Source organism: Brachionichthys hirsutus, unplaced genomic scaffold (assembly GCF_040956055.1).
Source record: "Brachionichthys hirsutus isolate HB-005 unplaced genomic scaffold, CSIRO-AGI_Bhir_v1 contig_796, whole genome shotgun sequence".
NCBI lineage: Eukaryota > Metazoa > Chordata > Actinopteri > Lophiiformes > Brachionichthyidae > Brachionichthys > Brachionichthys hirsutus.
The window spans coordinates 369723-386685 of record NW_027180331.1 but is presented as its reverse complement, the minus strand read 5'-3'; the positions used below and the strand labels follow the sequence as shown (position 1 = coordinate 386685).

Here is a 16963-nt window from a genome sequence, read left to right as displayed (position 1 = left end):
TTATTAATTCAGATTGACAGCTCTATACAATTATGACATTCCTTCATTTGAAATCTGACAGAATAAAAAAAGTAAATTTTTCACAGAGTAATATCAAAACATGGTTCTGGTTTTGACATGCCACCGATATGAAAGATCTGCAATAACTTATAGTGCATCTGTCGAACTGACATTATATAACACAAGAAATCAAATTCAGTGTTTAAGAATGTTACTGAATTCTCAGATTTGCTCAGCACTGGGGAGTCAAACAAAACTGTGCATCACGGCGGCAGCTGCAGAGTTCAGAAATCAGTGCCATCATTCATCTGCTCAGTGAAATCTTCCTATTTGGAGTCACACAACAGCTCTTTGCCATGGTGGATGCACATTGCGGTTCTGCAGACTTGGAGCTGAGCGCTTACCGTGACAACTGTGGTGAGTTCAGCCCGATGTGATGTGGCATCTCATCACACGCATATAGCCTCTGCACGCTACACTTGTGTAGATTGGGCAAACAGATATGTCTTGACAGGAAAAAGGATGTCTCTGCACTAGTTTGTAAGATGTCTCCCGAGAACAATATATTTTACACATGAGGATTTTGGAGACCAAGCAGAAGATGAATGCCTCAAAATATTAAATAAACTTCAAACAGTGCAACTGTCACAACATAACTGGAAAAAGGTTGAATACAAAGAAGGACTCTATTTTCTTTTCTCTTTCTCTTTTTTTTCTGCGCTAAGACAGAAACAGATGTGAAGCACAGCCCTTTATGGCTATATGGTTCAGAGTAGCATGAAAGAGGAGTCAGGGAAAAAAAAGTCAGGAACCAGATTAAATCAATTTTCATCCTTCATCCGTTTTCAATTTCTACATTGTGGATTTAATCCGAATCCAAATCATTGTCGATGAGGGTTCACAGACTAGGAATTTTCTTCCGATGCAATCGTGCAACATGTAACAGTAATGACAATAAATAAAATGCAAGCTAGAGCGCTATGCTTAAAAAACAACAACAAATAAATACAGAACACACCTCAAAAACATCAGCATCTGGAGTGGATCCACAGATGTGTACCAGCAGCAGTAATAACGAACACAATCACACAGTGAAGTGTAACAACAAGAGTCCTGGTGTTGAGCAACTAGGCCATTTACATTATTACAATGAAGGCAACATTTATTGTCTGTTCTCACATATAATTGAAGCTGAATCTTGGATGTGACATCCTGCACAAAAAGAGCAAAGAATAAATGCATAAATGCCGTGACAAATATTCCTGGCATTTTGTCGGAAAGACATCAGCACGCCGTCTTGTTTCCAGTCTATTATTATGGATGTAGGGGGGGAAAAAAACCCACATGGACCTTTCTTGAAATAAAATGTAACACCTTCATAAAAATAGCAGCCTAACTTACAGTTCCTTCAGGAAGGCATGCTGCTCTGAGCCAACTTTCCACAGCTGCCCTCAGAGACAGCATGTGTGTTAAAGATTATCCTCGCAGTAATCACACCACAGAGCGCCCTGCGGCTTTTAGGTTTGTGTCCGCGATGATCGTCTTACTGTTATAGAATGCTACTTCTGCGGCTGAGCACACGCAGCTTAAGGCGCCTGAGGCTCACCCACCTGTGTGAACAATAATCAATTGCTTGCATATCTCCATATCTATACAATCAATTGGCTTGTGTGTCACAATTGAGCTCCCCCCCCCACATTTGTTCACAGTGCATTTTCACAGATTACATTTAACAAGAAAGCACAGGGATTTCAATGTATCTGAAAGGAAATGTCACCGCATAATCTACAACAGCTAGGAAACATGTGAATCGGGTTAAGTGGTTGCTGTTGACATCTCTTTGTTGTTTTCATGGTGGTGTGGGAGGATGACAGGACTGATAAACATCCAGTGGGTAAAGTCAATAGGATTTTGGTGTGTTGCTTTCATTGATGCTCGTGTCAACAAAAGTCTTTTCTTCCCTTTTTTTTAACGCATGCCGACACTTTATTATAGTGTGTATACGCAGTGATTCAAAACAGCAGCTGTACAAGAAGTCAACATCATAGACTATGTTGACTCAAATACTGTAGTGAAATTGTGAAAAAGCCATTTTAAGCTGCCAGAAAAGTATTGCGGTTGCTATAGTGACAGAAAATATGAGACTGATGCTATACTAATATACTCCCGGTAATACTGATGTGACCTCCTAAGTCATTTCCCTTGACATAATATGCGCTGTAAGTCATATTATCTTAAAGCGTTGGTCTGTCTGTTAGCAACATAACTCAAGAAGTTACGGATGGATCTTGATGACATTTTCAAGAACAGTTTATAAAATTTTGATGAAGATCCATAAGATATCCTGGATTATGGATCACTTTAAAATGTTCGGCAACATTGCAGTCAATGGAGAAATTTGTTCCTCAATATCTCAGTTGATTATTGACAGATGTTTAAGGAATTTGACAAAGCCATGTACGGTGGAGACCTCTATCTCACCACCGAATTTATCTGGATCCAATTTGGATTGCGGATACTGTCGCGATAGTAATAAATCCGGATTTTCCCATTAACTTATAATAGAGGCTTTAAAAATAAATAAATCATATCTTGTAAAATGTGGATTCAATTCACTCACCAAAAATCACAGTCATAAAGGGGTCCCGATATGCACTATCATGGAAAATGTCTTCTGGATCAGATCCAGAATGAGATCAAGAAAAAATATTTAATTTTAACATTGAAAACCAAATTTATGCATTCAAAAATCTGTTAAAAATATACATCAAGTCAGGTTGACTTTTACGTTTCATGGTTGGTGTATAAAGACACCAAGAACAATTTAGAACCTTTTGGTAATGATCCAGATCACCATGTGGACGTTGTATAAGGGGAATGAGCTGCTTGGTGGAGGTCTGCGCTCTGTGAGGGCTTTTCTAGTTACTTGAGCCACTCAAAATTCACACTGATAAACAATCCACCCAATTTTAAACTAAAATAAGTATTGTCTCTCCTCTATCTTGGGTGCTATGGAGATGATGATTAACTCAAGTCTGTTGTAAAATCTGGACATAAATGAGCTTTTTCAGATCAATTTTATTTTGAGAAACATGTCAGAGGATTGTCATGACAGGAGTTTACCTTTTCAGAAGGAACTGTGCTGTATTCTGTCTTTCTTTTCTTAATTATGTCCAGATATTTTCAAATTATTGTTTATGTAATCAGTTTTCTCATTATATTTAAACAAAAGCTTTATGAAACCGTAAATCGGCATGATTAATACGAGACATTGACATGCTTGGCCAGAGAAACCGGTTAATATCCAGGGCATCTGCTTTGTTTTATATTTCTCCTTTAATGTATTTTATTTGATATGTTCTTTGTCATAAATTGCACAAACAACGGAGGGGAATACATAACTAACCTGCAGGAAGAAGAGAGCGGACGTTGTCAGCATATCATTAATAGTTTTTATTTTTCCTGAAACTAGCCCACAATTTTAATGGAAAATGTGCTTCATGGACTCTGCATGCAGTTAAACAACAACAACAACAAGGTTCAATCAGGACTGACTTTTACAGAGAAACTAGGAAACAAAGCTTTCTAATTTATGCCTATGGTTTATTTTTTAAATTGTCTTAGAGAAACATCATGAAACAATTTTCGATAATGACATTTTACTTGCCTATAATTTCAAATGCATATATTAAATCCAGATTAAAAGAAAATATCTGAAAACATATACTTGGTACCACCTCTAATTGTAATGGAGAGTGACGATTTAAGTTCAGAAACAGTCCTCGGTAATGATGAGGACACGTCTCTGTGTCCAGCTAATGTGCATGAATGTGAATAACAAGCAAACATCGTTGTGCTTCTGCGCTGTCCTCTATCGGGACACACGCCCCACCGTCCTGCTGCAGCCTTCTCATACCAAACAGCATGTTTCAATGTGACCACAAGGTCTCTCTCCTCAAGACGGACTGATTGAGCCGAATGGGACGCAAAGGCCACCCACAGAATACAAATAAGGAGAACCACATGTGGGGAGATGAATTAGGTAAACTGCACAACATTTTTATTAGATACAGTTTCACTTCTCTTGTGGATGGACTGCAAGGTGACACTTTGAAAATAAACGTTGAGCCGCAGAGAGAGAAGACCTCTGGTTAACAGAGGGCGAGCCGATCAAACCCCGAGTTACCGAATCCAGTGATGAATAACGATTATGTTGTCAAAATAAGCATTCTGTCACTTTAATGCTCCGCTTTTGTGCATGAGCAATTGAACACATCACTAATACTCAAAATCACAAGTATATGATTCAAATAGAAATTAAACTTTGGTCAATTAATGCTGTATAACTGTTTAACCTAGTGTTTACAATATGAATACACAAAATAATTAAAACATAATTTATATGTATCTATATATATATAAAATCTACAGGTGATTTACTATTAATTAAAGTGAGTGCTCTACAGCGTCAGAAGCCATGAAGCGGTTTGGCCCTTGATGTGTTTTATTATATTATAGGAAAGTATTTGTCCATATTTCTTAGTCATTTTGCGATTTGGTTTCACTATATTTACTTTGGGTGTTAGAAGGCAACAAACTATTTAATGTGGGCAACAGTGGCGTCACAGTTTTAATCTCTGGGGGCATGAACACCTCAGGAAAAACCAGTGCTCGCTACGTTAGCGTTTGGTTTGGGTTTCGGAGCATTTTGTCAACGTATTTCCTGCTTGTGATGGTTTAGATTACATAAAAATGAACCATCGTTGAGCATTTGGAAGTTTTGACGTACAGCCAGTCCGGGCCTGCTAAAAGCTTCAATATGATCGCCCCTCACTAAATATATCACTTTCACAGAAAAAAAGAGCATGCTCTTATAAGCTGCCTAAATGGACATGGCTGTTCTCTCTATCAGCTTAAGAGAATAAACATGTTTTTGGCAGAAAACAACTTCATATATAAGCACCTGGGAACAGATGCTTCCATTTTGTAACTGTGTTTATTTAAAACCAAGGTGAGGTGAGATGCATGAATAATTCACATCAAATCCTTCATGAAAAGTGAACTGTAATCGGCTGAATATCAGTCAGGCTGCTTGTGACTGCAGAGAAGCAGCCACTATAGAATCCAACTGGAGTGTGCTAATTGTTGCCCATTCTTTTCATGTGGTCTGGACTTTTCTGTCAAGACGGCAGCATAGTTCTGCAGAACTTAAATAGGACCTTATTCATAGCAACTCGTGCTTCACAGAAGAGGAAGAAGTGTTACTGGATTGGAACGACTCCATGATATTAAACAGTAGATGGGACTGTGAAGTGCTCGGCGTAATCATGCCAGGCAACAGGCCGCAGGAATGCAAATCGCCCCCCCTCCCAAGCCAAGAGTTAAGTTAGCAGGTGGCCTCTTCTATTCACCGAATGTCAACACTCCTTTTAGATGGAGCCCACATAACATCTGGGCAGGTCAGCCACTGCTTTTAATTAAGTGAAATACAGCCATTCAATGTTCTGCCATGTCAGAGGGGGGAAAAAAGTTATAAAAGTGGGAGGGTAGGGGGGAAAGTGCAACAGTACATATCCTGTGTTGGGTGAGGGTCAACACAGTTGTGTAAATAAATATTAATCCTTAACCTAATCCCTGGATTTCCACGACCATAGAAAATATCTGCATGGCCGGAGCACTTCTCTGGAAATCACACGTTCTCTTGTGTTTTTCTGTAAATTCTACTTGAATCCTGACAGAGGAGGAAATGTTCCACTCGCAAAGTTTAGTTTATGTTGTCACTTTGTTTTCTAGGGGCGAAACTTAGCATCCACAATTTTAGAATGCAGAATGTACACAGCGAGAGCTGCGCCATATGTGTGATATTAATCACATGATAGATGGTGTCTTTCCTGATAATCAAGAAGGGATTGCTTACAAAATGACACGGCTCTCTCCTGGAAGCCTCATGATAATCACCCTTTTGGGCTGCGCTCGGAGGTCGCACCGCTGCTCTTTACTGCTGGCACTGTATCACTAGCATTACCCGTCCCCCCAAGCATGTCAACAGTTCCATGGTTTATATCATAGCTGTCAAACATTTATAAATCTGAGACGGTAGTCCAGCAACAGCGTGTAAAATATCCGCGGAACTCCAAACAGGAATACAAAAAGACAACTCGAATTTGAAAAGGCTGGAGGAGGGGAAGGAGCTCAGAGATGAAACACATTGCTGCAGATGGTTTGGCCTGAATGGATGAACAAAAGCTGTGAGGTTGAATAAACGTGAAAGATTTTCTTTTCCAAGTGGTACGTTTATTAAAATAGAAAACACTCCACATGAAGATAGTCTCCCCCCCCTAAAGAAAATAAATTTGAAGGTATGACAAAATCACACATGACAGTGTTCAAAGTAGAGTTTCAACACAATCAAGAATCTAAATGCAGAAACGCTGGTATGCAAGAGTCCAATCAGTGTCAGAGCTCAGAAAGTTTTTAAGTTAAGAGAATCTTTGTTTTTTTCTGACAGTTCTTCATGATCATGACAATCTTCCTTCATTAATGTATTTATATTCATTTGTGATTTTCCCTGTAACCATCACGTATTGGTCCATTTAAAAAAAACAATTGCTCGGAAGAAAAGAATTTGCTGAAATTTCATAATTCGATATTTCATTTACAAAACTTGGGTTTTGTAAATGAAAATGAGAAGGGAGGGGGCGGGGGACAACCTTATGCACCATGATGGCTCCAGTGAATAGTTAGCCCATAAAAGTTATCATACAGTTGTAACTAAGAGAGTATATGCCAAGGGACGTGAAAGTTAAATGATGACAGGAGTAAAGTAAAATTAAAATTATCACAATATTCAGTGCTATTTAAAAAAAATGAAAATAAATAATTAGATAATACAACTTTATATACATAATACTGTACATTACAGCACACCTGCAGCAGATGAGTTTTCCAGCGAATCCCGAACCAGATACCATAAATTAAAGTTACACCGGCTACTAATGGCAACCGCAAGATCGAACTACCATATTTCTATATTTCTTGAGGATGACATTTGAGCTGTCGTCAAAGTAAAGTACTGATATTGCGTTGAGCTTGGTCGGGGCACAGCATGGCTTTGGCACATTGTCAGGAAACATTAGATGGACCTATAAATAAAAGCATAAGGCAGGGTTAACAGAGGTGAAGCAGCCGTCAGATTCAGATTGATTATGACGGCTGCAAAGCCTGTGGTAGCTAGAAATGTGGATTTATTGCAGCATGCATATAAAATGCAGTCGAGGATACTTACCAGGGTTTGCACAATCGCATGATTAGTTGCATTCATGTGGGCATTGAGGGGGAAAGAGCATTCGCCATCGCAGTAAAATGCGGCATAGCCCTCGGGTGCAATGATCCAGTCCTTCAAAAAATTTATCATTCTTTATTTATGACTCATTCATATCACTTCACTTAATATTTTTCACAAAATAATGTAGTGTTCGACGCGTCGACACCATATAAAGACTGCATGAAATCATTTAGCCTCACCTGCCAGCCCAAATCTCGAAAACTGACATAAAGTTCATGCTTTTTGCAGGCTTGCTTCTGTTCACTTGTGTTATAATCTGTAAAAAAAAAAAGAAAATACCAGAAGCTATTAATCATAAAAGGAATTAACTATTTAACCTCTACAGTACCTTCTGAGTTGCAGCTGCCCCCCTTCAATTCATGAACTACATATACTACCGTAATAATAAATAATTTCTAATTGAACGATTCTATTTAATTACAATTTTTGTGACTACACTTTTTTCAGCTTCCCATAATGCTCTGCTGTTTACAGCTACGTTTATATGTGCATTTCTGTAAACAACAGCATTTTCTTCAAGTGCGGTCTGGATTGCTCTGCAAGTTTTACAGAATGTCAGAGATAATTTGTGTCAAGGTTTTACAGTTAGGTATTAACTGGACATTTGTTTTGTCGCTGGCACCAAAGTAGTACAGGTATATATAAATATTCTTATGCTTCTATCTGCAACTAGTAGGCTAGCAATTGGATGAGATTTGATCAGATGGTAGCCTAAATTTCAATTTCTATCAATTATAACAACTATACTTTGCAGCAGCAATTACCTTTTTAATTCTACAAATTATTATTGCAATTAAACAAAGCAAAAGATTTGAACCTTTGCAATTTAAAATGTAAATATTTTGAATAACATTGCCACAGACAAATTCAATAGTATGGACAAGAAATCAACATGTTACCATAACCGTCAATGCTCTTACTGCAACTTTAATGATCTGATGACGTAAATATGTTGAAAATGGAGGCGAAGGGCCTTGTGCCTGAAATTAATAATTTATTTAAGAATTAATTATTAATTATCATAAACAATGAATCAGCGCTAAATACCCGATGATGAGATAAAGTAAATTAAAAAACAAAAGATGGTGGCATCCTAACTGCAACACAGATGTGAACATGCCTCCAGTTTTTGGCGCCTTGGATGACTCTGGCTGATTGGAGGATTTATTGCGATTGTTGTTCTTTTTCTTCCCACCAGCCGCTCTAACAGAGCGAAGCAACACCCCACTGGCCTTGAAGAACGCAACCAGGAATGGCTGCTTGGATTGAGGTCCGTTCCTCCCAACAATCCCAGCAGATTTTATGTTGATACTTCTCCCTGTAATGAAAGAGAAGCTGAATAAAAATAAAATCAAAGAACGTTTGGGTTTTGTGTCAATTTGTGCTTTTAAAGAATTTCAGCCAATGACGGCAAGATCAAGAGATTCATAATTTTTTGCCTTTAATTTTTGCTGGTTTTCTTTTTTTCTTTTTTGGGAATTTACAGTAAGGTCCTTTATTGGACATTAATGCATGACAAATGCATTAGTTAGTGGTTCAAAAATAGACATATTGCCTTGCTACTTAATAACTTCCTGACCTTTTACTTGATTAGTCTCAGTAAAATCTGTAAAAAAAAAAAAAAGTCAAACTCTTGGTAAACTTGCCATCAACAGTCTCCACACAGAGCTGCAGGCCCAGGTTCTGCTGTGGGTTCATCACCCAGAGGTTACTGGTGGCTGTGATGTCAAACACGAGCCAGCCGCCATTCGAAGCCTGGACCTTTTTAGAGTCGAGCAAGAATGTTTCTGCATCTCTAAAGGTACAAGAAAACAGAAGAACAAATAAAAACATCAACAGATATTTTATTATCTGTGGGAGCGTTGCTTTTTAACCTCTGCTGAGGCGGAGGTTATGTAATCACCGGCGTTGGTTGGTTTGTTTGTCTGACTGTTAGCAACATGCCTCAAAAGGTTAAGGACAGCTCTTGATGACATTTTCACGAAATGTTGGGAATGTTACCAGGAACTTAAATATAAATAAATATTATTATTATATTATACACATTGAAATTATCGCCAACATTGCATCAATTGTCAATGGAGCTTCAAAATGTGTTCGATATTCAATAATCTTGGTTGATTATTGATTGATGTTTATGGAATTTGACAGAGTCATGTAGGGTGTGGATCTGTATCTTATCACCAAATTTCATCTGGATCGGATCCAGAGTGAGGTCAGGAAAAGATATTACATTTTAACATTGAAAACTCCATTTACTGATTCAAAAATCAGTTAAAAATACATATAAACTCCAATTCACTTTTACTTTTCATGGTTGGTGTGTAAAGATACCAAGAACAATTTAGAACCTCTTGGCAATGATCCAGATCACCATGTGGACGGTGTAAAACCAGTTAGGAGGAAAAAGAGTTACTTTATTTCTGGATCATAGACAAGTTACCAATGGGCTGCAGTAAGTTTAGATAGATAGACAGACAGATAGATAGACAGATCATTTCAAATTAAGGTAGTAAATAGATAAATAAAAATAAAGTAAGAAAATAAAAACAGCAAAATTAGCAGTACAAATATTACAAATACAATAGCAGTATTCCATGTAGAAAAACAAACTGAAACATCCTGCACACCTTTATAGCGCTCAGATTTAATAGGACACAAAAAAGAACCCATGTGCTTCTTAGAGGGGCTTTAGACTGCATCCAAGAGCTCTTAACTCGCTCGACTGGAACAGATAAACAACGAATCACTGACTGGTCACAAATGGATGCTTTGGCTCAAATTTTGCTGCAGAAACTGCCATTTTGTCATTTTTATTTGATGATAAAAAAAACAATGCTAAGCTGTCGTTGAAGAAGTTCTAACTTGTGACAAACTGAAGAGTTAGCGTTAGAGTAAGAGCAAAATATGTGCCAGATTTTCGCCTTTGCAAAGACAAAATATCGTGGATTGTGTATGCGTTTGTATTTTTTTTTACCATGGGCATGACATAAGGTATCAATCAGCCCAAAGTAAAAAAATAAAAAATCACTGCATCACAATTTGCATTGGATTCCTTTCAAGTGGCGGAATGAATAAGGCAGCGTCTGTTCAGTTTTTGTGGTTACATGGTGCTGGTTGGAGGGAACAAAGATTTTCCATGTGGCCCCAATACTCCGGGAATTATTCATGTGTTTATTACAGACGTAGTAAAACTCAACCTCATGTGGAATTCCACATGAGCACTAATGTTTATGAGTGACACACTGCTGAACTTCCTCTTTGAAATGGACAGCATTAAGCTTACATCCTGTGATAATTTTGTTTGTGTAGGTAAGAATTCACTTTTCCTGCAGCCATAACCAAAGGGAAAATGTTTATCTCACCGCTCCATCTGTAACTACTGGATGTACTGGTCCACAGCGAGTGTATAGACCTAACTCCTCTGTTCAGTCCAGTCGGTGTCCTGCAAATTCTGTTCATATGTGACCCCCCCCCCCCATTAGGAACCAGTAGCAAAGTTCAGCAGAAGTGCAGGATGTTTGCCATGTTTGGCTAATGGAGTGAAGGAGGTCAGGTTGGTGCATAGCTGTCTGACTTTATAGGGGTCCCCCCCCCACTAGTACTGTGAACATATGAAGTAATGTTTTGAAGAGGTCCCTGTTTGTTAGTATCTTTTTCTATCCATGTGCAAAAAGACGAATGTCTCCCCATTCGACAGTTAGAGGCCGTACAGAATGTTTTTGGCAGTACCAAATTCTTTTTGAAGGAAGCAACTGGCAAGCAAACATGTGTATAAATACTGCAGGTTTTAAATTATCCTGAAAATCTACACAAATCGTTTTATAAAACAGGAGAGGCATTCAATATATCGCGGTGTTATTGTGTGGTTTGATGTCATACAGTATAATTTAATGGACCTATCATTCTCAGCCTATTAGTAATAGTTTACTTTTTAACACCAACTTCAAAATTTTATTAACTCTCATAAAGTGATTTTTACAGGATTGAGAGGGTGTGACACAACATTCAGAAAACTTGGTATCCTCAGCATATAGTGTGTAAAAGAACTATTAATAAGTTGATTTAAAACGTATAATGTTTATGTAGGATAATAGAATTTCCTTATCTATCTATCATCTATTTATCTATCTAGAAACATTTTAATTCAACTAAATAATTCTAAAATAAAATTGACTAAGAATATAATAAAATAAACATTGCCCATAATTGTAATATTTGGTAAAAATAGTTGTAAAGAATTGCAAAATGATTCTTAAATGGGGAATAGTTGATATATCTCCTCCATTTTCTGGACCGATTATGTCAAAGCATACATTTTTGCAATACATTACAACACGTATCACAGCACAGTACGACATTTTGCAGTGGTACAAAAACCAACCGCAATGCCGAAGCATTATTGTCACTCTATCTTTAAGCATCTGAGATGTCCCAGCAATGTTTTATTCAGCTACTAAACCCACAACCTCATTTTAATCGATGCACAACAAACAACCAACTGGAAGCCATTAGCAGTGTGTTCCATTCCCTTTGATACATTGAAGGAAGTATTCATGAATGTGTACATCTTTACAAACAACTACCGGTAGTTGTGCTTTTGTTCTATTTTAAATTGAGAAGACATTTAGGCAAGATATTTTTATGTTGGAAAAGACTCATTCTTTTCTGTAAAGCTAAACTAAAACATGCGTAAAAAACGAAACTGAGCAGTCTTCCCCTTTAAGACGGCAGAATCCATTGACTTAGACCTTTTCAAAGCCCAGGAGGGCCATATCTCCCCTTCAATCACCCACACACATTTTTGGCAACCAAATGTGGGCCCACTTTTAAGTACACCCTTGTGTATTCAGCTATGTCATGGTTTAAACTTCCGGAATATTGTTAAGACAGGCAGGTGGTGGGCATAACAGTGACAAGGGAGCACCAGAGGGAGCCCCCCCCCCCCCCCCTCCACTGACCTGGCCCCTCATGATTTTGTCTGGGACACGTCCAGCTTGGCAGGGAACACAAGACGGGTGATAACTGATGGACCTTCCCAGTTTCGTAAGTGGCCGGCTCGCTAATGGACTTCTCTTTATCCAAGAACTATATTTGTGAGGCCGACATGGTGCGAATGAAGGAGAGCAGAGCCGGAGGTAGAAAGGCTTTCTGAGCCAGCGGAAAGTTTCAGCTACCGGACCTTTGAACTGTGTAATAATATGGCCGCAACATATTGGTTTAGCTTTTACATTTATTAAGTGGAGTAGAACCTATACTCTTCGTTTCTCTCCCTGTTTAGCATCTTCTTTGTGTTTTACAGCCATCCACGTGACGGAGCCTGCTTGATGTCGGTCCTCAGAATACACTTTAGTTTGTTGATTGTATATAAATGCATATTAAAAATCCACTAATGATATGAGGTCTTTTAATTGACTTTGGGCAAAAGTAGAAATATTATCCTCACAAGCGGTAATATTTAGAAGCACACTTTGAGTTCAGAATGAGCAGTAATCATCAGAGAGTACATGACAAATATGAAAGTAGGATTTAAATTATACTTACTTGTTGTGATATTCCTTAATGACTTGGTATATGGAAACTTTCAAAGTGATGTTGTCGTAGCGGGAATGACTGCGATCCTTATAGATCCGAAACTCGGCGGCAGTCACCGCCTCTCCGTCCGGTATCTGAGTCAGATCGAAACGGAACTCCTTGTAGTGTCGTCGTTGGTGAGAAAAATCTTTATCTTTCTCAACTGGGAAAGAAAGCATTGCATGATGAACTTTAGATTTAGATGCAAAGCAAAGGCTTATCAAAAGCTACTGTTTTAACTCCTGAACCGCCGCATGTCTCCCAACAGAGAAAGCACGGTGGCGCAAACTCACAGAAAAAGAGTCATTTATCACATCTTCTTTCACGTTCCAGTTCCAATCCAAACATTTTGACTACCAACAAAAGCACTTTCCAGTTCATTAAATCAGTCAACCGAATGCAGGTAGCAGTTCCCAGACAGGCCCTCTACTGTGCGCTGCACTGCATTCTCTGGTCATGATGAATGGGCTGTCAGTTAAGAAAAACAGGCTGATTTCAATTAAAGACACTTTCGTCTGCTCCTCAAGTGAGAGAAAAGACCAGACAGGATTCTTCATCTACGCTGACCTAATTTGTGACCTTGCGCTGACCTCCTGTAGGTTCCATACAATGCTCAACGAGCGCTTAGCAACCCTTAGCCTTTAGAATTTAATATTTCCAATCTAATGAGCAACATGGACATTTTTTTTATATATATTTGAGAACATTTAAAAGCATGCATGTTCTATATTTTCTTGTACGGAACTAAATTGCAGATACATCTCGATTTTTCAAGGTGCTGCGTCACGCCCCTGCCTGGCTGCCGCCGGGCAGACTCATGTGGTCAAAGTCGGTGGATTTCCTGAAGGTGATATCATGCAGAGCATTTCCATTATATTTTATCAAGAGAGAAGGCCTGCGGTCACTTAGCACAAACAGGTCAGAGGTCAGGTCTGACCTTTACCCGCTGCGTGTCTTCCATTATATTAGCCACAGGCAGTAATGCGAAGCAGCAGCACCGCTGAAACCTTCGAGAATTTAACTTTCAAATGGATAAAAAACTCAATAGCAATGACTTTGGTCCAAAGGTGAACCCTGTGCATGTTCTCAACCAGGACCATATTTGTTGAATAGATTCATAAAAGACTGATTCATCGTTTCACACTGTGTGTGGATTGTCAACAGCTGACATCTGAGTGCATATTAAACGGCATGAAATGCCACATTTGTAAAAACAGTTGAGGTCAAGGAGCCATATAGTGTACTGTAATAAAGACAGAGCCCCATTGAACACTTCACTGACAGTCCTCAGAATGAGAGCAGAGCTTTCAAGGCTGACAGTGTACATGCGCTGCAATGGTTGGTAAGTGGAACCAGATGGGCCCGGGCCAAGGTGAAGGATTGTACTTCCAGGCAACGCAAATTCACTTTAAGCTCCATGTTTAGCTGTAAATTTAAGACAACAGAATCCTCATCGACAATTGCAAGTAATGCATACTTGCAGGGATTGTAGCATGCTGTTGCAATCTGCAATGTTTGCATTGTTTTATTTTGTAATACCTTTCCGTGTGTTATGTTTCATGTTCTAATTAGAATCGAAGAAGAAGAAATGATGCAAACAACTGAATATTAAGCATAAAACTACTGCTTTCCCTTCAGGGAGAACCTTGAGCTGCACAGGCATCAGTCAATAGCACTCCCCTTTTTACAACAGGAAATAATTCAGACCAATTTTCTCAAGGTCAGACAGTCATCTGATAAGTTGCTCAGAACTGCTGGGTTAAGGGTCGAGGCTACTGAACAAACGCAGTCATTATACAGGTCGGCTGCTTTTTAATAGAAAGCAGCACTAATTGATAGGGTCAAAAAGTTGGGCCCAGTTCTGTTAAATCTAAAATATTTCACGCACAGCTTAAACTACTGAGCCCTTCAGTGGCCCGATGATGACTTATATGTAACCCACTCCCGTTTTCACATGCACTAATACCACTGACTGAGAGGAAGTCAACAAACTGTTCAGAACAAATTGGGCCTGTAGAGTTTTTTTTTCTATAATAACACAACATGGCTCAGTTTATTCAAAAACAACAACAACAACAACAGCAAAAATGCATGTGTCAGATTATTTTGACAAAACTAACTGCAGACTCTTATATCAACAGGGAAGCAAAAATAATCTAATTTATTTCAGCACAAAGGCTGAAGAACAAGGATTCCATGCTGGTTTGTAACGGCAGTATTTGCTAAAGGCTGATTTAATTTTTTTAATAATAATAATCTCACTTGATTTAAATAATTATGGGCAAAGATGAAATTATTTTCCATATATAAATTAAAAGTAAGCTTTGTCAATTTCAAAGTTGCACCCTTTTCCTTTATAAATAACATTTAAACCAAAAATTACTCTCATTCCAATTTCAATTCATCCACTGTCTGATATGGAATAAACACCTGATGGGAAATTAATTTCACTTACCTAAATTGACGAAACTCATGACCATGTCAGCATCACTGAGGACGCTGGCGTCGTGCGCTGAGGTGAGCGCGGGGCTGTGGCCTAAAAGCGGGGCCGCGCGGTAAGGCTGAGTCACGCGGGAATACCCGGCATGCTGTGGGCTGTAATAACCTCTCCTGGAGTGCCCTTGAGCCTTGGCACCACCGAAGCTCTTCCCCGCGTTGTGGCGCACTGCCGCCTCCTCCTCCTCCTCCTCCTCTTCCTCCTCCACGGCCATGGCGTTGTACAGGTCGAGCATGAACAGCGGCGCAGAGGACGCCTGCTTCCCCGGAGAGAAGGGCCGCGGGCGGTGAGGCAGCCCCAGGATGGAGAGGATCTCTCTCTGGATCTCTCTGCGCTCGTGATTGCGCAACCTCCTGTAAATAAAGCTCGAGTGCGCGTGGTTGTCGCTGAAGCCGCAGTGCGCGCAGGACAGCAGAGTCACGCAGCTCCACGCGAGTCCGAGCAGAGCGCTGCTCAAGGGCGGCGGCAGCGCTGTCATCTCCGCACGCAGTTCACTCTGGGGCGTGGAGGTGAACTACATCGCGCTCTGTGGGAGGAAAGTCATTCATTTATGGCTCGGGATTAGGAATCGCAGACTTTCCGTAAGAGTCCAAACTTTCTAGGTTGCAGCTTCTTTTTCTCTCTCTCTTTTTACCAGTCAGCTCTTGTGCGGAGAAGTCGCCGCTCCTCTCCAGCAGGGTCCATCCAAACTAAAGTCTCTGCCCACACCAGGTATTTATGGATGCATGACCCCGTCCCTCACCTTATGCTCCTCTGTGATGCAGAAACACGCAGGTCCGCCCAGCCCGGACTGCTCCTCAGTGGATCAATGGCTTTCAACAGTGTAAGGCTCTCCCGGCCCACGTTTGACTCTTGCCCCCCCCCCCCCCCCCTCTCTCAGACTATGTCGGGGCTCGATGCCCCTCTGAGTCCATCCCACGCTCAACTTCTCGTCTTGCATCCACCTCTAGCGGCCGCAATAAAACGTCAGCTCTGTGCCATGATGAATGTGGCGACTCGGGCGCGTAAAATGAGACACTTGAAATTCGAGAAGCCAACTTAACATGTGAGAGAATAATGACAGAGGCTTTTAATCAAGTTATTCTATAGTCTGAGTGTTTATAGGAGAGGAGCGCGGTTATATTCTGCAGCAACAACACGCATCCTGCTTTTATTAAGGACTGAAACAGGATATGGAACGCTATTAAACACGACTTTATTTAATACTCCGCGGCCCACAAGTGGGCCAGATTATATGTTCTGCCATTAAAACTATACGATAGTGAACAATTCTCAAGTGCAGTGAAAGAAAACGGGTTCTAACCATTTGTAAATATGTTTTTATTTGGTTTATGTTTATTTTAATAGCGTGCAGTTAGCTCTTAAATCCTACGAGTCCTTTTTTAAATTACCATTAAATCCCTACCGTTGATTAAAGCAAATTAATTTCATTCAGTCAAAAGCAAATAGCAAAAGCAAACGCAGTAAAATTTAACATTTTCACCTATTTCCACTTTACTCTGGAAGGTTATTATTATTATTATTATTATTATTATTATTATATTTTA

General features: G+C 39.5%; 1 protein-coding gene across 1 annotated transcript; it reads right to left on the bottom strand.

The window, feature by feature from the left end:
- Positions 1-6284: 6284 nt before the first annotated feature.
- Positions 6285-15894, bottom strand: LOC137912998 (bone morphogenetic protein 5-like). Its single transcript, XM_068757131.1, has 7 exons — positions 15375-15894; positions 12890-13082; positions 8988-9140; positions 8466-8659; positions 7525-7601; positions 7286-7396; positions 6285-7142 (listed from the first exon to the last, which is right to left on the bottom strand). The coding sequence occupies exons 1-7, from the start codon at positions 15892-15894 to the stop codon at positions 6993-6995; spliced, it is 1398 nt and encodes a 465-aa protein (XP_068613232.1). The 3' UTR covers positions 6285-6992.
- Between the last annotated feature and the right edge of the window lie 1069 nt (positions 15895-16963).